This window comes from Hemitrygon akajei, chromosome 4, assembly GCF_048418815.1.
Source record: "Hemitrygon akajei chromosome 4, sHemAka1.3, whole genome shotgun sequence".
NCBI classification, from domain to species: Eukaryota; Metazoa; Chordata; class Chondrichthyes; order Myliobatiformes; family Dasyatidae; genus Hemitrygon; species Hemitrygon akajei.
Genome location: NC_133127.1, coordinates 34,636,220 through 34,663,332, shown reverse-complemented (window position 1 = coordinate 34,663,332; position 27,113 = coordinate 34,636,220). Strand labels below are relative to the sequence as shown.

At 42.7% G+C, this 27,113-nt stretch overlaps 1 protein-coding gene across 2 annotated transcripts in view; it reads left to right on the top strand.

Annotated features, from left to right (window-relative positions):
• The window catches only part of LOC140726211 (uncharacterized), a 79,412-nt gene extending 52,568 nt beyond the window's left edge, over positions 1-26,844 (top strand). Inside the window, exons 4-9 of one of the 2 annotated variants that reach the window (XM_073042282.1) lie at positions 4,717-4,805; positions 6,377-6,437; positions 13,613-13,701; positions 17,157-17,269; positions 23,564-23,720; positions 25,076-26,844. In XM_073042282.1, the coding sequence (XP_072898383.1) occupies positions 4,717-4,805; positions 6,377-6,437; positions 13,613-13,701; positions 17,157-17,269; positions 23,564-23,720; positions 25,076-25,242 (676 nt within the window). In that variant the 3' untranslated portion in view covers positions 25,243-26,844. The remainder of the gene's footprint in view (positions 1-4,716; positions 4,806-6,376; positions 6,438-13,612; positions 13,702-17,156; positions 17,270-23,563; positions 23,721-25,075) is intronic. The other variant, XM_073042283.1, reaches the window with a different exon arrangement.
• Positions 26,845-27,113: the final 269 nt, after the last annotated feature.

Sequence of the window (27,113 nt, the reverse complement as noted above, 5' to 3'; positions counted from 1 at the left end):
ATTTTTGTTATTTGTAATAGGTCACGAGCACATCTGCTGTTGGTAACTAGGGATGTGCATAGAAAATCAGGGGATGCTCAGGAGGAAAGGTGATGGTGCTCGCTCAGTGCAAGTATTAGTAAAGGCCCCATCAAAGCTTTGTCCTGTGCTGTCCGCCCATTGAGATTGAAGAGCAGGGTCTGGACCAGACACTGACTGAACACACTGGTAGCTTTGCTAGCCTAACTTTAAAATTCGGGCTTTCTTTCTCCTGATATAACCATTCTAATTCTCCCATGTTCAGCCGCCTCCTGTCTTCCACCTTCTCTAAGTCTGAGTTAAGGGGGAATCTCATTGAAACATGTCAAATATTGAAAGGCTTAGATAGAGAAAAAGAATCTCCAGGTTGTGTGTGATGACGTGTATGTACTCTGATAATAAATCTTACTTTGAACTTTTTGAGTGTTGTGGAGAGGATGTTTCCAATAGTGGGAGGGTCTAGAACAAGAGGGCAATACAAGGGCGTCCTTTTGGAATGGAGATGGAGAGGAACTCCTTTAACCAGTGGGTGGTGAATCTATGGAATTCATTGCCGTGAATAGTTGTGGAGGCTGGGTTTATTAAAGTGGAGGTTGATAGGTTCTCGATTAGTTAAGTGTGTCAGAGGTTGTGGGGAGAAGGTGTTAAGAGGGAAAGTAAATCAGCCATAATGGAATGGCAGTGCAGACTCAATGGGCCGAATGGTCAAATTCTACTTCTATATCTTGTGTTGTCAGTGCTGTGATTGGGACCAGTACATTGTCCATCATCCTAGTACGAGCATATCTATAACAGCTCCTGGTTATGTTACATAGAAAACCTACAGCACAATACAGGCCCTTCGGCCCACAAAGCTGTACCGAACATGTGCTTACTTTAGAAATTACCTAAGGTTACCCATAGCCCTCTATTTTTCTAAGCTCCATGTACCTATCCAGGAGTCTCTTAAAAGACCCTATCGTATGCGCCTCCACTACCGTTGCCAGTAGTGCATTCCACGCGCTCACCACTCTCTGTGTAAAAATAATTTAACCCTGACATCTCCTCTGTACCTACTTCCAAGAACATTAAAACTGTGCCCTCTCATGTTAGCCATTTCAGCCCTGGGAAAAAGCCTCTGACTATCCACACAATCAATGCCTCTCATCATCTTATACACCTCTATCAGGTCACCTCTCATCCTCCAATGCTCCAAGGAGAAAAGGCCAAGTTCACTCAACCTAATCTCTCCAAATAATATCCCCAAGGCATACTCCCCAATCCAGGCAACATCCTTGTAAATCTCCTCTGCACCCTTTTCATGGTTTCCACATCCTTCCTGTAGTGAGGTGACTAGAACTAAGCATAGTACCAAGTAGGGTCTAACCAGGGTCCTATATAGCTGTAACATTACCTCTCGGCTCTTAAACTCAAATGCACGGTTAATGAAGGCAAATGCACCATATGCCTTCTTAACCACAGAGTCAACCTGTGCAGCATCTTTGAGCATCCTATGGACTTGGACCCCAAGATACCTCTGATCCTCCGCAGTGCCAAGAATCTTACCATTAATGCTGTATTCTGCCATCATATTTAACCTACCAAAATGAACCACCTCACGCCTATCTGGGTTGAACTCCATCTGCCACTTCTCAGCCCAGTTTTGCATCCTATCGATGTCCCGCTGTAACCTCTGACAGCCCTCCACACTATCCACAACACCTCCAAGCTTTGTGTCATCAGCAAATTTACTAACCCCTCCCTCCACTTCCTCATCCAAGTCATTCATAAAAATCATGAAGAGAAGGGGTCCCAGAACAAATCCCTGAGGCACACCACTGGTCACTGGCCTCCATGTAGAATATGACCATCTACAACCACTCCTTGCCTTCTGTGGGCAAGCCAGTTCTCGATCCACAAAGCAATGTCCCCTTGGATCCCATGCCTCCTTACTTTCTTAATAAACCTTGCATGGGGTACCTTATCAAATGCCTTGCTGAAATCCATATACACTACATCTACTGCTCTACCTTCATCAATGTGTTTAGTCACATCCTCAAAAAATTTAGTCAGGCTCATAAGGCATGACCTCCCTTTAACAAAGCCATGCTGACTTTTCCTAATCATATTATGCCTCTCCAAATGTATATAAATCCTGCCTCTCAGGATCATTTCCATCAGCTTACCTACCACTGAAGTAAGACTCACTGGTCTATAATTTCCTGGGCTATCTCAACTCCCTTTCTTGAATAAGGGAACAACATCCACAACCCTCCAATTCTCTGGAACCTCTCCTGTCCCCATTGATGATGCAAAGATCATCGCCAGAGGCTCAGCAATCTCCTCCCTCACCTCCCACAGTAGCCTGGGGTACTTCTGATCTGATCCCAGTGACTTATCCAACTTGATGCTTTCCAAAAGTTCCAGCACATCCTCTTTCTTAATGTCTATATGCTCAAGCTTTTCAGTCTGTGATTCTTTCCGCTTACCACCCCCTGAAATTTCTCATTGTTTCTTAAATTTCCTGACTTGGTTAATTTCCTCCAGCTCTGAAATCCACTTACACTTTCTGACCCTCCAGTTTTGGCCTTGGGTTCTTGGTTCTCTTTTGCTCCATGTTTTTGGCTGTCCTGTTCATCACATTTCCTATCCTCTTGTTGGCCAGCACTTTACTCACCTGTTCTTGTACTTGATGTGGCTTTAGCATGCTTTACTCCATTAACATCAGCTTCATAATGTTCCTCTCTTGTGGTTTGAAGGATTGCTCCCACAAGAACTAAAGTGGGGAAAAACACTTCATAAGACAAAAGTGTAGACTGTTCTGCCACACAGTACAATTCAGCCCAATCCATATTAACCAAAAAAATTGCTTTTGTATTGAATTCTGTATACTGGGGCCAAATGGCTTCTAAATAGAAGTGAGATGGATTGTTAACTTAATCGATGAGCATGGAAGTGCAAAGGAAAAATGTGCCTAATTATAAGATGGAAAGTATTAAATTCTTTTTTTTATGTAGAAAGAGGCTGTTTCGCCCATCGTGAATGGGTAGGCAGATGCTGGACACACTCAGCAGATTAGCCAGTGTCTCTGATAAGAGTTACTATGATGTTATCTTTGAGTTATCTCTGAATTACTGAGTTACTATGATGGATTGAAGACTAGCACATTATCATCTCTTTTATAACAGTTGACATAAATTAATAAACTCTTCTCGGGCTTCCAGCCAGGTACAGGCATCAATTATAACCTACGTTTCAATGACAAATGCTGCCATCTTCATCAGGGATGATGCCTGGGCATGTCTCATCTGGTGGTATTTATACCCCTGTTATCCGTCCCTTCTGAGTCCTCATCCAATCAGGTTTCCGCTCTCCCACCATGTTTACAATTGAACTCCAGTTCTTACTTGGAACGAGAGCTTCATCTTTGTAAAATAAATAATTCAACGATAAAGGTCTCACTCTAAATAAGAACTGGAATTCAACTGTAAACAAGGTGGGAGAGTGGAAACCTGATTGGTTAGCCCTCATCCAATCAGGAGGATGTATTATGGGGGTATAAGTACCACCAGACTAGACATGCCATTGCATCATTCCTGATGAAGATGGCAAAGTTGGTCGTTGAAATGCTGGTTATGATCGATACTCGTACCCAGCTGGAAGCCTGATAAGAGTTTATTTGTCATATAGGCCAGGACAGCACTAGATCCTTTTTCACTTGAAGTAAATATTTGCAGCTCTTAAGTACTCCATGTTCGGGGAATTATTGGCAATTTACTTGCAGACTTTGCATGTTAACATTAGGTGATATCTCATTTCCTGGTGTTGGATCTGGTGATATTGATCCAGGCGTTCTTCAAGGTCAAAAATCAAATGCAATTCTTATAATTATAGCCTTTTTTTGGGTGTTCATAACAATAAAAATAAACAGTAACCAAATTTGAAGGAGGAGAACCAAAAAGAAAAATAACAAAGGACTTTTGGTCATTTTATGCTAAAAGCGAACTCACTAGAGAGATAAAGGACATCCCAGAGAGACGTCCTAGTGATGTGAAATGGGTTCAGTGGTATGTGCAGGCTGCAGAGAAACTTCAAGAAAAAATACAATTACTGAAAATTCCATTAACTATTTCACTCATATAGATGATTATAAGCAAACATATGAAAGTTAAATTATAAGCTGCAGACATTGTTCTGGTTCAGTGAACAAGAAGCCTATTGTAAGAAGAGCTATACACTTCTATGTGTGGTGCGTGGCCAAGTGATCTGAAGGTTGCTAGTTTGAGCCTTATCTGAGGCAGCGTGTTGTGTCCTTGAGCAAGGCACTTAACCACACATTGCTCTGCGATGACACCGGTGCCAAGTTGTATGGGTCCTAATGCCCTTCCCTTGGACAACCGGTGGCGTGGAGAGGGGAGACTTGTAGCTTGGGCAACTGCAGGTCTTCCATACAACCTTGCCCAGGCCTCAGTCATCATCAAAAATTGATGGACAGCCAAAGAAGAAGATATTACCTCTATGGATGGCTGAAGCATCAACCACTAAACGTAGTAAAAATACCTTCAAAGCAGGTTTTGGGTTGTGTGATTAGACAGTTCCACCTGTAGGATGTGAATTATACCTCAGCAGTGCACAATTTCCTATTGCACATCCATTTAACATGTTTTGCAAAGAAACCTGTTGTGTCCCGGTACAGTAATTTGGCATTTTCTTTTTTAGTTCTACAGGGAGCATGGAATGCCAATCCTGTGAACCTGGACTCTATGCCAATGAAACTGGTTCAAAAATCTGCCAAGACTGCCTCCCAGGTAGACCTGTCTGACAACCTTGCGCAAGACTCTAAGAGATGGGGGTGGTTGGGTGGGGGCCAGGGGCGGAAGACAGGTGTGGAAGAAAGCTGCACACCAGGGTAACCATGGTTTTACTGTTTTATTCCTTTTCTTGCTCCTTCCACTGACAAACTAATGTGAAGTGAATAGTTGGGAAGAGGATCTTTAGGAAGATATAGGGTCTTTGCTACAAGAGAATTACGTACAGGAGGACTGATGTCTTGCTACAAGGGCTCACGCGAGTGCATCTGGAATACTGTGTGTAGTTTTGGTCTCTATCTAAAGGCTTTGCTTGCCATTTGGAGTGCCAAGCAGATTCACCAGAGGCTGACTGGTCTGTCATATAAGAGATCTGACCAGCTTGCCCACCTTCTTTAGAAGATTGAGAGGTGACCACAGTACCTTTCCTTTGTCATTGAGCCAATTAAACAGTAACTTAGTCCTCCTACCTGATACTTGTATACATTTTTTTTCTGTTAAATGAAATTCCAAAGAGATTAAGAAAACTCTCTTGGTTGAAAGATTTATTTCAAAGCTTTGAGTATTTATAGTGTGGCATTTTCCATTGTTTCTGTAGTGATGGCGTTTCGAGATACTTAAGGACGTAAGCTGTCTGGAGTGTCTGGTCTGGTGATCATGAAAGGAAATAAATGGTTCTTCGTGTACTATCTGTCAGCCCGTTATTAATTACTGTTTGCAGTTAAGCCATTCCTTTCAATGTGTTTGCTATAGATGTGCAATATATTTGCAATCTAAAATAGGGCCATGTGGCTCTGAAGGAATCTGTTTTCCCCAGTAGCTCTATCAAAGGCATGATTCTCAATTCCCTGTTCTAAGTCAACAGCTCTTCAGCTTTTTCCCATTTTCCATTTTGGAAGTTGATCTAGAAGCATAATCTATAGTTTATTTTTCCCCAAAGCATTCCTCTGTTTGTATTTTCTTTGTTATGTTTTCTTTAAAACTGTGTGTCTTTTGGTTTCTGACTGTCCTTCCAGAGTAATGATTTCACTCCAGTTTCAAGAACCCTCCTACTAACCATTCCATGATGTTCTTATCTGAAGGTGTGTCCAGATGGTCTGGTGTCTCTCTATATAATTAAAATGACACATCCCTACTAGTAGTTTATTAAGTCTCCTCTAAACCCTTGACATTCTTGTGTGAAGTGGCCAAATTGGACACATTCTTCAGTTGATTCCTAACCAGTGATTTGTTAGAACATAGAACAGTGCAGCATAGGAACAGATCCTCTGGTCCATGATGTTCTGGCAAAATAATTAACTTCCTCACCTTGTGTACAACTTAAAGCAAAGTATCTCCCTTTTATTGCAAAACACCTTTCTCAACTTCTGATATATTGAAAGACTTGTGTGTAGTAATTGAGCTGCCTTGGGATTTGGTGGTGGGTCAAAACTATTGGACGTTGTTCCAATACATTTTCCACCTGGTGAGTTAAAGACAGTATGGAAAACAGGTCCCCAGTGAATTTCTGGGTGAAAAATAACACTCAACGTTTAACAGCAACACGCACTAAAATTGCATTTTATTCCTAGGTTACTTCTCCGAGGTGAATGCAAGTGTCTGCCAGTCTTGCGCTCGAGGGTTGTTTTGCAAGTGAGTAGTGACAGTGTGGACCTCTACAGAACTGATCCACAAAGTTGTCAAACTGAACCAGCTCTGTAAACTGAAATCTGTTCATTTGGGAAAAAGCATAAATATTCAGCCATTCCACAGTGTGTATTTTGTTAATGATCACCTGTAGCTGAGAATACAAGGGTTAAACGAATCTCAGAGTACTCTATGGTGACATATACGTACTTTGATAATAAATTTAGCTTAAGCTTTGATATAATGCTGCTGGATCTCTGGTGTAGCATCTGTTTGTTGGGCAAAAGTTGGACAGTTACTAAGCCAAAGCACAAGGAAATTTGAACTAATCAAACTTTGGAGAAGCAAAACTAGGCAAGAAATTTGCTGTGCACTTTGCTTTTTGTGTTTAAACTTGTTTTTGTTTCTATCCAACTCTCCTGTTCCCTCTTCCTTCCAGAGAGCTGATCTCTCCAGTGCTCAAAAACTGTTATCCCAGCCCTAATTCTGCAATGCTTGGTTATGCCAGAACCTGTGAGCTCTCATAAAACAGAACACCTCCCTGCCACTGGCCCTAGTTCCAGTCACCAGTGCCTTGTGTTTGCTTTCAGATCTCACGCTGTTAGCTGTCCTGCGGACATTTGTTCAGCCACTGTTTCCCACCCTGCTTGAGCATTTGGCCTTTCTTTACATCAGAATCCAATATCTCCTGAAAACCTTTCTCACTGGATTTTTTGACTCGAATTGAAACTTGCTTTTCGATCCCCTTTACTTGCTGTGAGGGAAGCTAATGTAATAAAAACTACAGCAATGAGGTCTTACCCTTGACATTAAAATGGGGCCATTTCTCCACAAGTCATACTTCCCCATTATTTCATTGTAGCTGGATTATGTCTAATGATCATGTGGTCAACTGGATCAGCAAATTTGTGGATGACCCCAAGATTGGAGGTGTAGTAGACAGTCAGGAAGGCTATCATGGCTTGCAGTGGGATCAAGTCAAGTCAAGTCATTTCGACCATAAACTGCTGGTACAGTACACAGTAAAAATGAAACAACGTTCCTCCAGGACCATGGTGCTACATGAAACAACACAAAACTACACTAGACTATGTGAGACAACTCAAGGCTATGCTAGACTACGTAAAAATACACTAGACTACAGACCTACACAGGACTACATAAAGTGCACAAAACAGTGCAGGGCAGTACAATAATTAATAAATAAATAAATAATAAACGAGACAATAGGCACAGTAGAGTACAAAATTTCAATATAATAAATGATGTAGATGTCAGTCTAGACTCTGGGTATTGAGGAGTCTGATGGCTTGGGGATCTGCATCAGCTGGAAAAAAACAGGATGAAATAGGGTAGATGGGATTTAAGGCAGGCAAGTGCGAGGTGTTACACTTCAGAAGGACCATGAAGGGTAGGTCTTACACAGCAAACGGTAGGGCACTGAGGAGTGTGGTAGAACAAAGGGATCTGGGGATACAGATCCATCATTTGCTGAAGGTGGCCTCACAGATAGGTAGGGGAGTAAAGAAAGCATTTTGTACATTGGCCTTTATAAATCAAAGTATTGAGTACAGGAGTTGGGATGTTATGTTTGTTATGAACCCCGTAACTGGGTCACTTACCAGAAAAGATAGAGAGGTCCGTTGAAGTCTGATGATACTATTTTTAACAGTATTTATTAGTAAAAATACACAAAAATAATGTCAATGCAAATATACAGATAATATACGTCGTCAATACTAAATCTAAAAGTGCGGGTATAATAATAATCAATAAGAAATAAGCTCTATCGTTGTCTAGGGGATAATGTATTGTCCGATGAAAATATAAAAGTCACTCAGTTTATGCAGGCTGCAGCCTTTGGGGACCGCTGGGTTTGCAATGGTTGCAGAGAGAGAGAGATTTGGAGAAAAACTTGCCGATTCCTTTTATGATTTCGATCCGTCAAAGTCTCGTTAGTGTGGCCGTTCACTTGTGGCCTCTCCTTTAACTAAGCCGTTCTTCCGTGATGAGCCTGCCACCCTGGCAAGGGAGGACGCACACACAAGCCCTCACCGGCGTTCGCTATAAAACGCTGTCACTGGATTTCCAGCGTTTCTCCTGGTGCGTCTAAAGGGGTTGTTCCCCAGACCCTCTTTTATCCTTACTCATGGGGTCTCAGATGTCAATCAGATTGGGTTGATGCAATCCCTCAACCAGCCCACTCTGGTTGTCCCCGAGGGGCTTCAATGAATAGTACAGTACTCAATACACAATTCCGTCTCCAAGAGACAATAGCCGTTATCAATGGTTTTGTTTCATGGAGGCCAGGACACATTCCAAACCTTGTGGATTCTCTCTCATTTCCTGGGTCCCAGACCCGAATTAATAGCGATCTTGCGATTCTCAAAAAGGAGGGGGCGACTTTGTACCCTTCGGCCCCTCAGAGTTGTGGCACATTCGTAACACCTCCTTCCTTCTAAGATTTTTACCACCGGTAAAAATGAATTAATACAGAGTCTTACAGGATTTCAGAATCTAACACAATACAGAAGAGTTTTTTTTTCACTACAGAGTAATACAGTTATTACTCTGTAATACAGTAATACAGTCAATTCAGCATCTAAACAGTTAGCGATTACATTGTCACTTCCTTTAATATCTTAACATCTTGTTCCTTAATAAATTCTTGTAGCATCAGACTCCAATTTAATAACCACCTATTTTTATTCCTTTTCTTCAGCAAACAAAAACTAAAGAGTTGTGATCTTAGCTTACGTGTATATTACAAAAGTTCATGCAAATACTAATCTTTATTTTACTTTCAAACTTAACAGTCAATCTTCCATGGGGGTTGTCTTTATTATTCACATGCTTTGTCGAAATCCCTTAAAACATGATCCTGTTATTTAAAATGGCATCCCGTCAACCCTCACCCCTTTTCCAGTTAACTCCCACGTGGTTAACTTGTATACTAGTGTGGAATAGGCTTTTGCATGCTCCTTTCATAGGAGTTATTTTATCCACAATGTGTTCCAAACTTAGACCATTTTCCGAATTTCCACACAATTCTTTAATTTTAAGCAAGTTGTTAGTTTTATCTTCAGGACCCTTCTGCCTCTTCACAACACTCTCTTGAATAACAATAGCGTGTGGGGCACCTTTACATTCCAAATCAACCTGTAATTGATTCGCAGGCACCGTGTTACCAAGCCATTGTCTCTGTAGCCTGGTTGCTGCTTCTGACATCAATCCAGACTTTAAATTTTCTTCATTCAATTTAGGAACTACACTTTTCCCTTTTCCTTCAATAATAAGATTCACATCACCACCTTTTATCTCCTCACTAACTTTTAACACACCTTCGAGCACAAACAACTGGGAATTCTCACTTCCCACTATTACCAAGGTTAACCCTTTCTTCACTGAACCAAGTCCATCTGACCCACAAGGACTGCATTCCTTTTCAACTGAATCAAATACCTCAGACTTTTTCTGAGCTCCATTACTAGGTTCAGTACCACGTGCATCCACATCTTGAACACACTCAAACAGGACATCTGCCTCTTCTAGGCTTTCAACACTCGTCCCCTTTTCAAATTCTAAATTCCCCTGATCCTCCCAGTTACTCTCTGGGCAACTCCCTTCCGGAGTAAACTCAACCCCACGGGCTGAAACGACCTCATCTGCCAACCCAGCAGACTTCTTCAAGGTAATGGCATCCTTTTCATCTAGGACTGCCCTCATTTCATTATCGGGAACACATTTAAAATTTTCAACTTCTTCAAACCGTTCTGCCAAACCAGACAGATCCTCCATGTCCAACCCTGGACCTTTTAACAGCCTTATCTGTTTCTCATCTTTACTCCATGTCTCTATAAATTTCCTCCTGGCTAAGGGCAGGACTACCTCCTCTCCCTTACTCTCTTTCACTTTCCTATTCTCCGTTTTACCACCCTCTAACTCCTCTTGGTACAGGGTTGGTAAAAACGTCTCGGCCAAATCAATACTGGCCGGATTTAAACTGGTCTCGTTCTCAGCTGCCTTTCTCGACATGCTGCGAATCTAGGGGCGGGTCCTCAACACTTACAGGCTGGCTCGTCAGCTCCATGGCCGACCAAACGTCACCACCAGCTAAATTGTTACCCAGAAGGAGGTCTATGTCAGTTCTCGGAAATTCTGATCGCACCCCTATTTCAACTGGTCCAGATACCAGCTCACAATTTATAATGATCCTATGCAAGGGCACCGCTTCTGTCCCTTTTCCTATGCCTCTCAAAGCTACCTCTCCAGTCTTGCGACCAAAACCTAGTATCTTACTGCGAATCAATGACAGTTCAGCTCCCATGTCTCTCCAGATCCGCACTGGAACTGATGTGTCTCCCTCTTTCACAGACACGGTTCCTTCTGAAATACATTTCTCAGACCCTTCTCGTATTCTGTCTACCTGGGGCTTTCTCATCGATTTACTGATCACCACAACACATCCTATAGGGATTGCTGCTCTCCCTTTTCCTACCTCCTTCCTCGGAGCAAGGCACTTAGATGCAATATGACCCACCTTTCCACAATTAAAACAGGTCAAGCCAGGACCTCTCCTGCCGTCTTGCCTTTCCTCCTCCTCAATTTTACCCCAAGCTCCTGGCGGGATCTCTGCCTCAGCCGGCGGGCTTTCTCTACCATTCCCACGGTCACTCTGGTAACTTTTATTCGAGGAAAACTTTGTCTTGTGGGTTAGGGCATATTCATCTGCGAACCTAGCAAATTCGGAGATGGACTTATTCGGCTTCTCATTCAAATACATCCGGATATCATCCGAAACACAACCTTTAAATTCCTCAATCAGAATTAACTCCCTGAGATGCCAAAAATCTTCTTCCACCATTTCTGCTGCACACCAGCGATCCAAGAGCACACCATTCTCATAGGCAAACTCTGCATACGTCTGATTCCACCCTTTCTTTAAATTTCTGAACTTTTGTCTATACACTTCAGGTACCAATTCATAGGTCCGAAGAATGGCCTCCTTTACTTTCTTATAATTCTCAGACTCCTTCTCCTCCATGGACAACGCCGCATATGCCCGTTGTGCCTTCCCTTTTAACACACTTTGTAACAACGCCACCCATTACTCTTTGGGCCACTTCTGGCTCACTGCCACCTTTTCAAAATGCAAGAAATAACTATCAACATCCATCTCCTCAAATGGAAGTACTAACCTAAACTCCCTACTAACATTAAACCGCTCCTCTCGGTCTGGCCCTTGAGCTCTTCACTCTTGCCTTAACTTCTCCATGTCCAAGTCATGTTGCCTCTGTTTCTCCTTCTCCTCATACTCCCTCTCCTTCTCGGCTGCTTCCAGCTGTTTTAACTGAATTTCATGCTCCCTTTGCTTTTCGGCTCTTTCCTGCTCTTTTTCAGCTGCTTTAACTTAATTTCATGTTCCAACCTTAATTTCTCCAACTCTAACTGAGCCGTCCCACTAGCTGGTGCCTTTTCAGGGATATTTTCCAATACCTCAGCCGAAAACACATTCTTCGCAATATAATACTGAGTTATGGCCCTCCGCACCTCCTGCTTTTTCATCGACAACCTCACCTCTGCGAGATTTAGTCCTTTCGCAATATCTATCAAGTCCGACTTTGTGGCCGCCTCTAGCGCCTCCAGAGTTGGGTTTTCTATAAATTTGTCAACGTCCATCTTTGCTGGTTTCCCGTCTGGTTACCCGCGCAACCAGACCCACGTTTGGACTTAAAAGCCCGATTCACTGGCCCTCCAATTTGGTATCAAATCCCGGACGAGCCCCCACTTTGTTACGAACCCCGTAACTGGGTCACTTACCAGCAAAGATAGAGAGGTCCGTTGAAGTCTGATGATACTATTTTTAACAGTATTTATTAGTAAAAATACACAAAAATAATGTCAATGCAAATATACAGATAATATACGTCGTCAATACTAAATCTAAAAGTGCGGGTATAATAATAATCAATAAGAAATAAGCTCTATCGTTGTCTGGAGGATAATGTATTGTCCAATGGAAATATAAAAGTCACTCAGTTCATGCAGGCTGCAGCCTTTGGGGACTGCTGGGTTTGCAATGGTTGCAGAGAGAGAGAGATTTGAAGAAAAACTTGCCGATTCCTTTTATGATTTCAATCCGTCGGAGTCTCGTTAGTGTGGCCGTTCACTTGTGGCCTCTCCTTTAGCTAAGCCGTTCTTCCGTGATGAGCCTGCCACCCTGGCAAGGGAGGACGCACACACAAGCCCTCACCGGCGTTCGCTATAAAACGCTGTCACTGGATTTCCAGCGTTTCTCCTGGTGCGTCTAAAGGGGTTGTTCCCCAGACCCTCTTTTATCCTTGCTCACGGGGTCTCAGATGTCAATCAGGTTGGGATGATGCAATCCCTCAACCAGCCCACTCTGGTCGTCCCGAGGGCCTTCAATGAATAGTACAGTACTCAATACACAATTCCGTCTCCAAGAGACAATAGCCATTATCAATGGTTTTGTTTTGTGGAGGCCAGGACACATTCCAAACCTTGTGGATTCTCTCTCATTTCCTGGGTCCCAGACCCGAAGTAATAGCGATCTTGCGATTCTCAAAAAGGCGGGGGCGACTTTGAACCCTTCGGCCCCTCAGAGTTGTGGCACATTCGTAACATGTTGAAATTGTAGAAGACATTGGTGAGGCCTAACATGGAGTGATGTGAGCAGTTTTGGTCACCTACCTACAGGAAAGATGTAAATAGGGTTGAAAGAGTACAGTGAAAATTTTCAAGGATGTTGCCGGGTCTGAAGGACTTGAGTTACAAGGAAAGATTCAATTGGTTAGGACTGTATTCCTTAGAATGTAGAAGATTGAGAGGAGATGTGATAGAGATATACAAAATTGAGGGGCATAGATAGGGTAAATGGAAGCAGGCTTTTTTCCACTGAGTTTGGGTGGGATTACAACCAGAGGTCATGGGTTAAGGGTGAAAGGTGAGAAATTTAAGGGGAACATGAGAGGAAATTTCTTTACTCCGAAGGTCGTGAGAGTGTGGAATGAACTGCCTGCACAATTGAGCTCGATTTCAGTGTTTAAGAGAAGTTTGGACAGGTACATGGATAGTAGGGGTATGGAGGGCTCTGGTCCTGATGCAGTTTGAATGGTGCTCCTGTATTATTCTAAAAAGCAAATTTTCTTTTTGCTTTTCAGCACAACTCGCTGCACTGAGTGCACGATGTGCCCAGGTGGGAAGGAAACCCTGACAACAGCAGCTACCGAATGTACAGGCTGCCAACCAGGTACTGCCATCGAGGCATGGGGGGAGCACGGTGGGGGGGGGGGGTATACGTTTCCTCAAAATGCTGTAAAGGAATTTCTGAGACTTTCCCAGAAAATTTAAGTTTGTTCATTCAGCATAGAAATGATGTCCATCAACTCTGACCCTCATGTGCCACAATCAGGTTTATTATCACTGACACTGATATTTGTTGCTTTGTATCAGCGGTACAGTGCAAGACAGAAAAAATAATATAAGTTATATTAGTGTTCATGGACCATTTGAAAATCTGATAGTAGAGAAGAACTCTTTGCTGGAATGCTGAGTATGGATCTTCAGACTGCTGTGCCACCTCCTTGATGGTAGTAATGAGAAGAGGGTATGTCCCAGAGAGCGAGGGCTGCCACCTTTTCTTGAAGAACCAGCTTTTGAAAATGTCACTGACGGTGGGGAGACTTCTGCCTGTGGTGGAGCTGGCTGAGTCTACAGCCATCTGTAGTCTCTTCTGACCCTGTGCACTGGAACCTGTATACCAGACTGTGATGCAACTCACCAGTTCTCATCGAGGGATCAGCAGTGCAAAGGGTGAGCAGTTTCAAGTTCCTGGGTGTCAACGTATTGACGCAATTACAAGCATTACAATTATAGTGGCTATATTTCATCAGGAGTTTGAGGAGTCTTTTTTTCTCTCCGGTCCTGCTGAAGGGTTTCGGCCCGAAACGTCGACTGTACTCTTTTCCACAGATGCTGCCTGGCCTGCTGAGTTCCTCCAGCATTTTGTGTGTGTTGCTCGGATTTCCAGCATCTGCAGATTTTCTCTTGTTTGTTCCAAAGGTGATGCCATGAACCCTAGTGGGTTCAACAATGAGCTGTTCTAAAAAGCCATCTCGTAGACATTCTACAAATTCTCTCTCGAGATCCAGAGCCGACCTGATTTTCCCAATCCACTCGCATATTAAAATCCCCCACAATTATCATAACAGTGCCCTTCTGGCAATGTTCTGGATTATGAAGGTGGCATGCTAGTGGCTATATTTCATTATGAGTTTCAGGAGATTTGGTATTTCACCACTGATTCTAGCAAGTTTCTACTGATGCACAGTGCAGAGCATGGTCAGAATCAGAATCAGGTTTAATATCACTGGCATATAGTATGTAAGTATTTTTTAATTAATTAAGTAGGACAAAAAGAGAGGGAAAAAAGCAGTGACGTAGTATATAAGGCTGTGAGTAAAGCCTAGGTAGCTCTAAGGTAGGAACATGTTCAGCACAGCTTTGTGGGCCAAAGGGTCTGTATTGTGCTGTATGTTTTCTATGTTTCTATGTTTACGGGGGTTCATTGTTCATTCAGAAATCTCATGGCAGAGGGGAAGAAGCTATTCCGGAAATGTTGAGTGTGTGTCTTCAGGCTCCTGTACCTCCCCTTTGATGGTAGCAATGAGAAGAGGGCATGTCCTGTGTGATGGGGGTCCTAAATAATGGATGCTGCTTTTCTGAGGAGAGGGCATGACTTAAGGATTGAGGGGCGCCCATTCAGAACAGATGCGAAGAAATTTTTTTAGCCAGAGGGTGGTGAATCTGTGGAATTTGTTGCCACGGGTGGCAGTGGAGGCCAAGACATTGGGTGTATTTAAGGCAGAGACTGATAGGTATCTGAGTAGCCAGGGCATCGAAGGTTATGGTGAGAAGGCGGGGGAATGGGACTAAGGGGGAGATTGGATCAGCTCATGATGAAATGGCGGAGCAGACTCGATGGGCCGAATGGCCAACTTCTGCTCCTTTGTCTTATGGTCTTATAATCACATCAATATGTTGGGCCCAGGATAGATCCTCTGAGATGTTGATGCCCAGGAACTTGAAGCTGCTCACTACTTCCACCACTGATCTCTTGATGAGGACCGAGATGTATTCTCCCAACTTCCCCATCCTGAAGTGCACAATCAATTCCTTGGTCTTGCTGACACTGAATGCAATTAATCACATACCTGTAACTATCCCAGATTCAATCATTCACTTGCACATGAGCAATGTGTCCCTGCCAGTTAACATACGAAACTGTTGCCGTCACTGACTTTGAGATGGGGGGTGGTGGGAGAACGTGCAATCACTGCACAGATGGCTGCAGAGGTTACAATTGAACCCTGGTGACTGGAACTGATCAGTGGCTCTGTTAGCTGTGACACTGTGTTACCCTTGATTTCTTTACCTTCTTAAAGGTGCCCAATTGGCAGGCCAAGGGAGCAACTTGATATCTATAGCCACCATCTCACTGGTCTGCTCTCTGAAGGCCTATTGTGAAACAGACAGAGCTCTACCCTAGAAGCGGCAATGAACCTTCAGAAGATGATATGACTATTGGTTTAATTTGTGAATGGAGATTTTTGGAGTACCTTTGCATAAATCAATGGAAGCAAGGCAGATTGAGGAAGTGTAAGTGAATCTAGGCTCTCTAAATGGAAGCAGAGAGAACCAGTACAATAGTCATGAACTTTATGAAATGCCTAGTTTAGACATAGCCGGAGGATTAAAAGTAAGGTAACTGTCAGAAATTAGTCCTCAAGAGCATTCATAGAGTGAATGCAAGCAGGTTTTTTCCACTGAGGCTAGGGGAGAAAAAAAAACCAGAGGACATGGGTTAAGGGTGAAGGGGGAAAAGTTTAAAGGGAACATTGGGGGGGTTTCTTCACACAGAGAGTGGTAGGAGTGTGGAATGAGCTGCCAGATGAAGTGGTAAATGCGGGCTCACTTTTAACATTTAAGAAAAACTTGGACAGGTACATGGATGAGAGGTGTTTGGAGGGATATGGTCCAGGTGCAGGTCAGTGGGACTAGGAAGAAAAATGGTTCGGCACAGCCAAGAAGGGCCAAAAGGCCTTTTTCTGTGCTGTAATGTTCTATGGTTCTATGAGTACATTCAGTTCTGTATGTCACACACAGGGAGAATGAAAGTTCTAGAGGACTTAGAGATTAACTAGAACAATTCGAGGGACAAGGGACTTAGTGCATAACCTGGAGAAGCTAGGGTTAGAAGGATGTGATGGGCCTGCTGGAGGTATTTAACAACATGAAAGGTGTAGACAAAGAAGTTGATCCCAATGGACGACTGGCCAAGAACTAAGGGAGACAGAATAGACTTGGTTGGCAAAAGTATTAATGGTAATAGATGCTATTTTAGATCATGCTTAGAACCTGAGGTAGAAGTCGCAGCAGATTAAGCAGTGGAATTCAAAACAGCTGAGTAATTAAGTGAAAGGAAAAGGATTTGAGGGAGTATGTCTAGCTGGATTACTCCTTTTGGAGCTGAGATGGTCTTAATAGACCTCAGTGCTGGTACCTATGTGGATGCATAGCAGGCTTCTGAGCAAGGGAGTGTTTTTGTATGGTATTAAAATAAAAACTAATGGTGTGTGTGTGAGAGCAAAGATCTGATCTTGGTTGTATGTATTCCTGTACATGACTGGTTTCTGTGTTTTGCAGGAATGTACAAGCCTCCAAATGAGCTGCTCTGTAGAATGTGTCAAGATGGATATTACCAGATAAAGATGGGTCAGGAGAGCTGTAACCTGTGTCCTGAACAGCACTATTGCCCGGTGAGTAGCTCTGCTCTGGAGAAATAGCAGTGGGAGGGATGATACATTTTCGCTGCTGGGGTGGAAGTATGGGAACTCGGTAGACCATAGGAGCATAATTAGGCCATTCAGCCCATTGAGTCTGCTCTGCCATTCCATCATGGCTGATCCCACTCAACCCCATACACCTGCCGTCCATCATATCCACTGATGCCCTGACAATCAGCAAACAATCAACTTCCGCCTTAAATATACCCATGGACTTGGCCTCCACCGCAATCTGTGCCAGAGCATTCCACAGGTTCACTACTCTCTGCATTCTTCTAAATTCCAATGAGTACAGGTCCAAAGCTGCCAAATGCTCCTCATATGTTAACCCCTTCGTTCCCAGAATCATCCTTGTGAACCTCCTCTGGAGTCTCTTCAGTACAACACACCCTTTCTGAGATATGGGGCCCAAAATTGTTGACAATACTCGAAGTGAGGCCTGACTAGTGTCTTATAAAGCTTCAGCACTATCTCCTTGTTTTTATACTCTATTCCCCTTGAAATAAATGGTAACATTGCATTTGCTTTCTTTACCAGAGAATCAACCTGTAAATTAACCCACTGGGAGTCTTGCACGAGGACTCCCAAGTCCCTCTGCACTTCTGATGTTTGAACCTTCTCCCCATTTAGATAATAGTCTGCACTATTTTCTTTTTATTAAAATGCATTATCATACATTTCCCAACACTGTATTCCATCTGCCACTTTTTTGCCCATTCTGCCAATTTGTCTAAGTCCTGCTGCAATCGTATTGCTTCCTCAGCACTACCTAATTGTCCACCTATCCTTGAATCATCCGCAAACTTTGCCACAAAGCCATCAATTCTATTATCCAAATCATTGACAAACAACATGAAAAGTAGTGGACCTGATACAGACCCCTGAGGAACACCACTAGTCACTGGCAGCCAAGCAGAAAAGGCCCCTTTTATTCCCACTCCCTGCCTCCTGCCTGTCAGCCATTCCTCTATCCATGCTAGTATCTTCCATAGGATTTCACCTTGTTAAGCAGCCTCATGTATGGCACCCTATCAAGTGCCTTCTGACAATCCAAGTAAATGACATCCACTGCCTCTCCTTTGTCCACCCTGCTTCTTACTTTCTCGAAGAACTCTTAACAGAATTATCAGGCAAGATTTCCCTTCACAGAAACCATGTTGATTTTGACTTAGTTTACCATTAGTCTCCGAGTACCCTGAAACCTCATCCTTGATAACAGTCTCCAACACTTTCCCAACCCCTGAGGTTAAGCCTGTAATTTCCTTTCTTTTGCTCTCCTCCCTTAAGGAGTGAAGTGACATTTGCAATCTTCCAGTCATCTGGGACCATGCCAGAATCAAGTCATTCTTGAAAGATCATGATCACTGCATCCATTACCTCTTCAGTAATCTCTCTCAGGACTGGTCCAGGTGACTTAACCACCTGAAGACTTTTGAGTTTGCCTAGCACTTTTTCCTTTGTAACAGTAATAATACTCACAGACCTCTGGCACACTGCTAGTGTCTTCCACAGTCAAGACAGATGCAAAGTACTCATTAAAGTTCATCTGCCATTTCTTTGTTCCCCAATATTACCTCACTAGCATCATTTTCCAGTGGTCCAAGATCCACACTCGCCTCCCTTTTACTCTTTATATAACTGAAAAAACTTTGGTATCCTGCTTTATAATATTGGCTAGTTTGCCCTCATATTTCATCTTTTCCCTTCTTACAGCTTTTTTAGTTGTCTTTTGTTGGATTTTAAAAGCTTCCCAATCATCCAACTTCCCACTCACTTTTGCTACCTTACATGCCCTTTCCTTGGTTTTTATGTAGTCCTTAACTTCTTTTGTCAGCCACAGTTACCTACCCCGACCATTTGAGAACTTGTTCCTCTGTGGGACATATCTATCATGAGCCTTGTGAACTATTCCCAGAAACATCAGTCGTCCCAGCTCTGCTATCATCACTGCCAGGTATCATCCTCCAGTCCAGCTGGGCAAGCTCCTCTCTCATGCCTCTGTAACTCCCTTTATTCCATTGTGATACTGATACATGTGAGTTATGCTTCTCCCTCTCAAACTGCAGTATGAATTCAATCGAATTATGATCACTGCCTCCTAAGCTTTCCTTATATTAAGCTCCCTCACAAGATCTGGGTTATTACACAACACCTAATCTAAAATAGCCTTTCTCTGAGTAGGTTCAAGCACTATAAAGCTATCTCGTAGGCATTCAACAAAGTCCCTCTCTTGTGATCTGGCACCAACCTGATTTTACCCAATCCCCTTGCATATTGAAGTACCCCATTACAAATGTGTCATTACCCTTATTACATGCCTTTTCCAGCTCCCGTTGCAATCTCAACCCTACATCTTGGCTACTATTTGGAGGGCTATATATGATTTCCATAATGGTTTTTTACCCTTGCAGTTTCTAAACTCCACCCACAAAGATTAAACATTCTCTGATCCTCTTTTTAAAGATGTCACTCTATGCCTTTCTGCCTGTCCTTTCGATACGAAGTATATCCTTTGATGTTAAGCTCCCAACTATGGCCTTCTTTCAGCCATGACTCAATGATGCCCACAATGTCATACTGACCAATCTCTAATTACGCTATGAGTTTGTCCACCTTATTCCAAATGCTTTGCATATTTAAATACAGCACCTTCAGTCCTGCGTTCTTCCCCCCTTTGACCTGCGTGGGAACGCAGTAGTGAAGAAACTGCTACTCAGAGGCAGGATCTGCTATAATTGTATTCTAGAATTGTGGTGAACTACATATACCCGTCTGGACACGCCCCCCGCTGACTGCTCCTGTGGCTCCTCCCACAGACCCCGGTATAAAGGCGATTGGGGCCTGAGCCCTGCCCTCAGTCTCCAGGATGTAGTATGGTGGTCAATTGCTGCTTGTTCTTTCTTCCAGTCAATAAAAGCCTATATCTCGCCTCACGTCTCAGAGAGTTATTGATGGTGCATCAAGAATAACCAAGGCTGTTACAACATCCTCTCAATTGTGCCTTCCTGAGTGTCCTCATTAGCAATTTGTTATCTACTGTTATGGTTACAGAGTCCAGCTTAAGAGTGAAAGCTAGGAGTAGGTTGATAATAAATGCACTGTAACAAACAAGAGAAAATCTGCAGATGCTGGTTATCCAAGTAATGCTCAAAATGCTGGAGGAACTCAGCAGGCCAGGCAGCATCTATGGAAAAGAGTACAGTCGACCTTTTGGGCCGAGACCCTTCAGCAGGACTGGAGAAAAAAAAAGCACTATAATTTGGGTTTATAATTTAAAATTGATTTAAAAAAAAACAAGACACCCAATAGTCCCCATTTGGTCTTGATCTTATAGAATTTCTGAATCAGAATCAGGTTTATGATCACTGACGTATGTTATGAAATTTGTTTTGCACAGTAATACATAAAAGTTACTATAAGTTACAATAAAAATGTATGACAAACAAGTGGTGCAAAAAGAGGACAAATAGTGACGTAAAGTTCATGGGCCGGTTGGAAATGTGATGGCAGAAGGGAAGAAGCTGCTCCTTAAGTTACTGAGTGGGGGGGGGGGGGGTCTTCAGGCTCCTGTACCTCCTCTCTCCTCTACATGGACATTTGACAAGATCGCACATGGGAGGTTCAGTCGCTTGGCATTGTTGTAAAATGGATTAGACATTGGCTTTGTGGGAGAAGCCAGAGAGTGGTAGTAGAGGGTTGCCTCTCTGACTGGAGGCCTGTGACTATGGAGTGCCACAGGGATTGGCGCTGGGTCCTCTATATCAACTGGTTCAGCAAATTTGTGGATGACACCAAGATTGGAGTGTAGTTGACAGGCTATCATGGCTTGCATAGGGATCTGGATCAGCTGGAAAAACGGGCTGAGAAATGGCAGATGGAATTCAATACAGACTGGTGTGAGGTTTTGCACTTCGGTAGGACCAACCAGGGTAAGTCTTACACAGTGAACGGTAGGGCACTGATGAATGTGGTAGAACAAAGGGATCTGGGAATACAGGTACATAATTCATCGAAAGTGGCTTCACAGGTAGATAGGGTCATAACAATAGCTTCAAATTGGCCTTCATAAATCAAAGTATTGAGTACAGGAAATGGGATGTTATGTTGAAGTTGCATAAGGCATTGGTGAGGCCTAATTTGTGTGCAGTTTTGGTCAGCTACCTACAGGAAAGAAGTAAACAAGGTTGAAAGAGTGCACAGCAAATTTACAAGGATGTTCCCAGGTCTGGAGGCCCTGAGTTATAAGGAAAAATTGAATATGTTAGGACTGTGTTCTGTAAAACATAGAAGATTGAGAGGAGATTTCATGGTGGTGTACAAAATTATGAAGGGTATAGGTGGGGTAAATGCAAGCAGGCTTTTTCCACTGAGGTTGGGCGGAACTACATCCAGAGATCATGCTTAAAGGTGAAAAGTGAGAAGTTTAAGGGGAAGATGAGGGGAATCTTCTTCACTCAGAGGGTCATGAGAGTGTGGAATGAGCTCCCAGTGCTAGTGATACATGCCAGCTTATGTTCAATGTTTAAGAGATGTGTGGACAGTAGGGATATAGAGGGCTCTGATGTCCCAGTATAGGACAATGGAAGTAGGCAGTTTAAATGGTTTTGGCATGGACTAGATGGGCCAAAGGGCCAGTTTCTATGCTGTACCTCTCTATGACTCTGATGGTGAGGGTCCCCAAAGATGGATGCTGTGTTCTTGAAGCACCACCTTTTGAAGATGCCCTCGATCAGGGGTTCTCAACCTTGGGTCCATGGAGTGCTCAGTTAATGGTAGAGGTCCAAAGCTTAAAAAAAGGTTGGGAACCTTTGCTGTAGATGCTGGGGAGGCGTGTCCATGAAGGAGCTTGCTGAATCTATAATCCTCTGCAGTGTTTTCCAATCCTGATGATAAAACCAGTCGGATGCTTTCCATTGTACACTTGTAGACATTTGCTAGAGTCTTTGGTGACATGCCAATTCTCAAGATCAGACTGCAAATCTTAATACAGTAACAATAGAATTCAGTTAGTAATTTGGAAATTTTAAATTGCCACAAAAATATTACTCTTTTGAAAACCCATCTGGTTTGCACCACCCTACACCTCCTCACTCACCATTCAGGGCCCCAAACAGTCCTTCCAGTTGAGGCAACATTTCATCTGCGAGCCTGTTGCGGTCTTCACAGAGTGGCCTCCAGTATGTCGGGGAGACTGGACGCAGATTGAGGGACTGCTTCCTTGAGCACCTACGCTCCAACTACCAGAAAAAAGCAGGCCACCCATTTTAATTCCACCTTTCATTCCCATTCCAACCTGTCTGTCCATGGCCTCCTCTACTGTCATGATGAGGCCACACTCAGGTGGAGGAGCAATGCCTTATATTCTGTCTGGGTAGCCTCCAACCTGATGGCATGAGCATCGACTTCTCAAACTTCTGGTAATGCCCCCCACCCCCTTCACCATTTCCCATTCCCATTAACTTCTTATCTCCTTACCTGCCTTTCACCTCACTCTGGTGTTCCTCTTCCATATCCTTCTCTCCTCTCCTATCAGATTTCCCCTTCTCCAGCCCTGTATCTCTTTCACTAATCAACTTTCCATCTCTGTTCTTCACCCCTCCCCGCCCGCCCTTATCCAAGTTTCGCTTATCACCTTGTGGTTCTTCCTACCATTCCTCCAGTTTCTTACTCTGAGTCCTGGTGAAGGGGTCTCGTACTGAAATGCTGACTGTGCTATTTTCCATAAATGCTGCCTAGCCTGCTGAGTTACCCCAGCACTTTGTGTGTGTTGCTTGGTTTGCCATCCTTTGCTGGTGTGGACTATGTATGACAAAAGACACAGCATTGCAGTTGGTTCTTGAATGTTATCTGAAATGGTCCATCCAGCCCCATTGTCCTGGGGCAGTCAGAGCTGTATAATAAACCTTGGTCTAATTAGCAGTGTCAACATCCCCAAACATTGTTTGTCAACATTTCTGAGAAGAGTTGTGTCAGAGTTCATGGTTGAAAGAGCACAAGGAAATCAAGCAAGAGTTGACCATCTGCCCTGCCGTTTACTATGATCACAGCTAATCTATCCCATTCTTGGTGACTCTAGTGCACCTATTCCCCATAGCTCTCAAACCCCAATCATTACAAATAATTATTCATCCCTCTAAATGCTTCTCGATGATCTCCCTTGGGCAGTGAAGTTTTGCAGTCTTTTGATGTTCTCATTTCAATATCAACTGCATACAACTTTGTCAGCAGAACCATAAGTTACGTACTTTATTTTGTTCTCCCCTGTAGAGTCCTGATGTGTTTCCAGTTCTCTGCCCAAAAGATGCATTTTGTCCACCTGGAAGCATTGCCCCACAGTACTGCATGGAAACGTTCTTCTTCAAGTCGGGAGATCACTGTGTGCTCACACCACTGACCATATTCCTGCTTGTGATCTTTGCTATCTGTGAGTAAACAGAGCTTCATTTTTTGGAGAGGTAGCGATGGAGCAGATATTCTGTGGATTTGTTGTACGTGGACAGTAGTGGGAATGAACGGTGATCTATCAGTTGAGATTTAAGACACTGAGAGGCTGATGGTTGGGCTGCTTGGAGGTGGTTCACTCCAGATGGAGGGTATGGAACGAGTCTCAGTAAGGTGACAACCAGCTGGTTGGTCTAGTGATGCAGCAGTGACTATTAGTGCCATGTATCTCCAGGGACCTGGGTCGATTCTGACACCAGTGCCTACTGCATACATTTTTCCATCGTCTCCCAGTGACTGATATATTGGAGGAAATCCATGAAAAAAAAGGCGTCAGCTTGATTAATTGCCAAATTGCCCATCACCGTAGGTCAGTAGCAAAATAAAAAGGAGCTGGAATTTGGAATCTGGCAGGTAAATAAGACAAGGGATAATGGAGTTGCTCTGGTGGGAGTTCCTATAGAATCTGGGATGAAAGGTGGCACTACATGAAGGCAGCCTTAAATCTTGGGAATTTTCCACCTTTGGGCTAGAGCAGCAACATCTTATTTTCCATCTGGGTAGCCTCCAACCTACTGGCATCAGCATATTTCTCGAACTTCTGGTAATGCCTCCCCCCTTCACCAGTCCCCATTCCCCATTTCCCTCTCACCTTATCTCCTAACCTGCCCATTACCTCCTTCTGGTGCTCCTCCCCCTTTCTTTCTTCCATGGCCTTTTGTCCTATCAGATAACCCCTTCTCCAGCCCTGCATCTGATTCATCAATGAACTTCTCAGCTCTTTCTCACCCCTCCCCCTCCCAGTTTTACCTATCACCTTGTGTTTCTTCCTCCCTCCTCCACCTTCTTACTCTGACTCCTCATCTTTTTATCTCCAGTCCCAATGAAGGGTTTTGGCCCGAAACATCCACTGTATTCTTTTCCATAGAGAGAGAAAGAGAGTGTTTTTTTCCCAGCATCTGCAGATTTTCTCTTGTTTGTGACCTTTGGCCTATGACTGCTTAGTCCTTGAAGTCATTCAATGGCACAATCCATTCATGGATGCCAGTTGAAGATACTGGGATTGAGTGAGAAAGCATGGAGGCATTTAATCAGCCAGAATCTTATAGATTGTTAAAATTGTCCAGCTATTTGGGCTGCACCTCTATTTCTTGTATTTCTGTATAAATGATAAATAGGCTCATTCAATCTTGAAATGGTGCAGGAAACATATGCTTTAATTGGTATTATGTCCATTTTTTGTCTCAGCTATTTGCCCCTCCTGAACCGGATGAAAGTTGTTGCTTTTGTATATCGCTTGTTTTAATTCCATCTTTAATTATTTTGCATTCCTTTCAGTCATTTTGCTGGTGATTATTGTACTAATTGTACGTCGCAGAAAGCAAGTCAGACGGAGGGACCCAGTCCGATCTCCATTACTGAGCAATGAGCCTATCCCTGGCCAAGATGCTCGGCTGTCTTATGGGAGCTCCTGGGATTCAGAACCAGTGTATGCAGGATGGTAACTGTGGCTCCATCATTCCTTTCCATACTAAGGATTTGGGGTCCTGGGCCTGTAAAACACTTTGCGCAATTCTAAGCAACAAAAAAAAATTGTACATCTGAATGCCATCTGTATCATCTCGCTTGGAAGCCAATTTGTGAAACCACACTTGCCCATTTCAGGGTTGTGGTGAATTGTAGATCACAACCAGCCTTTTAATGTCTTATCTATCAGGCCTTGTTTTCTCCTAGAGAGAGAATGGAATTTATTGGTGTGGAGGTGTGATCAAATGGTCTAGTTTGTTGTATCCTTTTTGAGATGATGCTACTTTGACAAATTGATGAAATGCATCTGGTTTTGTTTGTCCTGGAAATTTGCTTTTAACCAGAAATTCTTTCTTTGCATCACTGGATTGCCTCAAATTCACTCAGTCACTATTACATTTACTCAAGGAATTGCACTTGCACTAAACAAGCTGAGATACAAAGATCAAGATGGACAGTATTGAGGATTAATTTTTGCACTTTTTATGTATTGTATTGCCTTTTTGGCAGTAGAATTACTTTCATTTATGAAATAATCTGACGATTGCACCTTAACCACACTTTATAAGCCTGGCCTTTTGAAAGATGCTATTTTATTTTGGAGAGTGCGTTGGAAACTGCTCATTATCTTTGTGTGCCACCATGCATCCTAAGGCAGTGAAGTCTGGAAATTTCATCTCTTATTACCGAGTACAGAGTTAACTCTCTAAATTTGCTGTTTTTTAAAAAATCTTGTGATTTTTTTTGTGTATGAATATTGTTTTGGAGTGTTTAGACGTAGGTACTTTTGCAGTAAGACAGGCCAATATTGAGCAGAAAATTTGTGAATTTACCTTCTGCAAAGTTAATTTAAAATGCCATCACTTACCTGCACTTAGAAACGTCCAAGGTACCTTGTTTCAGCTGCTGTGGTTCCCAACTGGTTTGTTGATCTGGGTGTAGAAAGGTTAGAATGGACCAAAAATAAATTGGCACCAGTTGTTATTTGGAGAGCTTTGTTAATAAACAAAGCATTAAGTAGAATTCGATTGAACAACGAGAGGGAACTACTTTAAAATTATCTCCTAATTGAATTAATGTTCACGGAATAAACGTGTTTTTGCTGGGTAAAATTTAAGTTTAAGCATTTTAATACACAACATTCAACCATCATACCCTGAACACCTGGATTGTCACTTTAAAATTTGTATGTGTAATGTTATTCTCCATAAGTCGTTGCATTCTACACATGGGCAATGCTAATCTAAGACACTATATTCTTACAGATATAGATATATTTTATGTAGAGATATGACTTCTGGATTATTTTTAACAATATGAAATAGTACATGGAAAGCAAACATGATATTTTGGGGGAACATTTGTATGTTTAAAAGCACAACCAAACCTTCAGCATCCTAAATGACCTCACTTGCTGCTTAAAGAAAAAAATAGCATTGAAATAAAGTGGTATGCTGAACTGTGATTATTTTTTAAATGTTGGACTCTTTTTTCTAAGGTGTTCTGTAGTATTCTGTGATAAAATGTGGTTGTTTTGAACTGTAATAACTTTTTAAAATAAATAAAACAAATTAACAAGATATTTTAAAAAGCCCAGACTTGTTTTTTTTTGCAGAGTAGTACAGAGTTGTAACTTTTTAAAATGGAAACTGATCTACAAAAGTGCTAATTTTAATGTGATATTCTCTGTAAGTAAAAATTTTCCCCACTCTGATAATTCCTTCTCTATTGACTGCCATCTTTCAGCTTTTATGAGTGTAAACTTAACAATGTCAGAGACATCTCACTTAACTAATACTCCAAACAATTTCGTTTCTCGTTAACTTTTTTGGTAGTGCCCTTTGCCCGT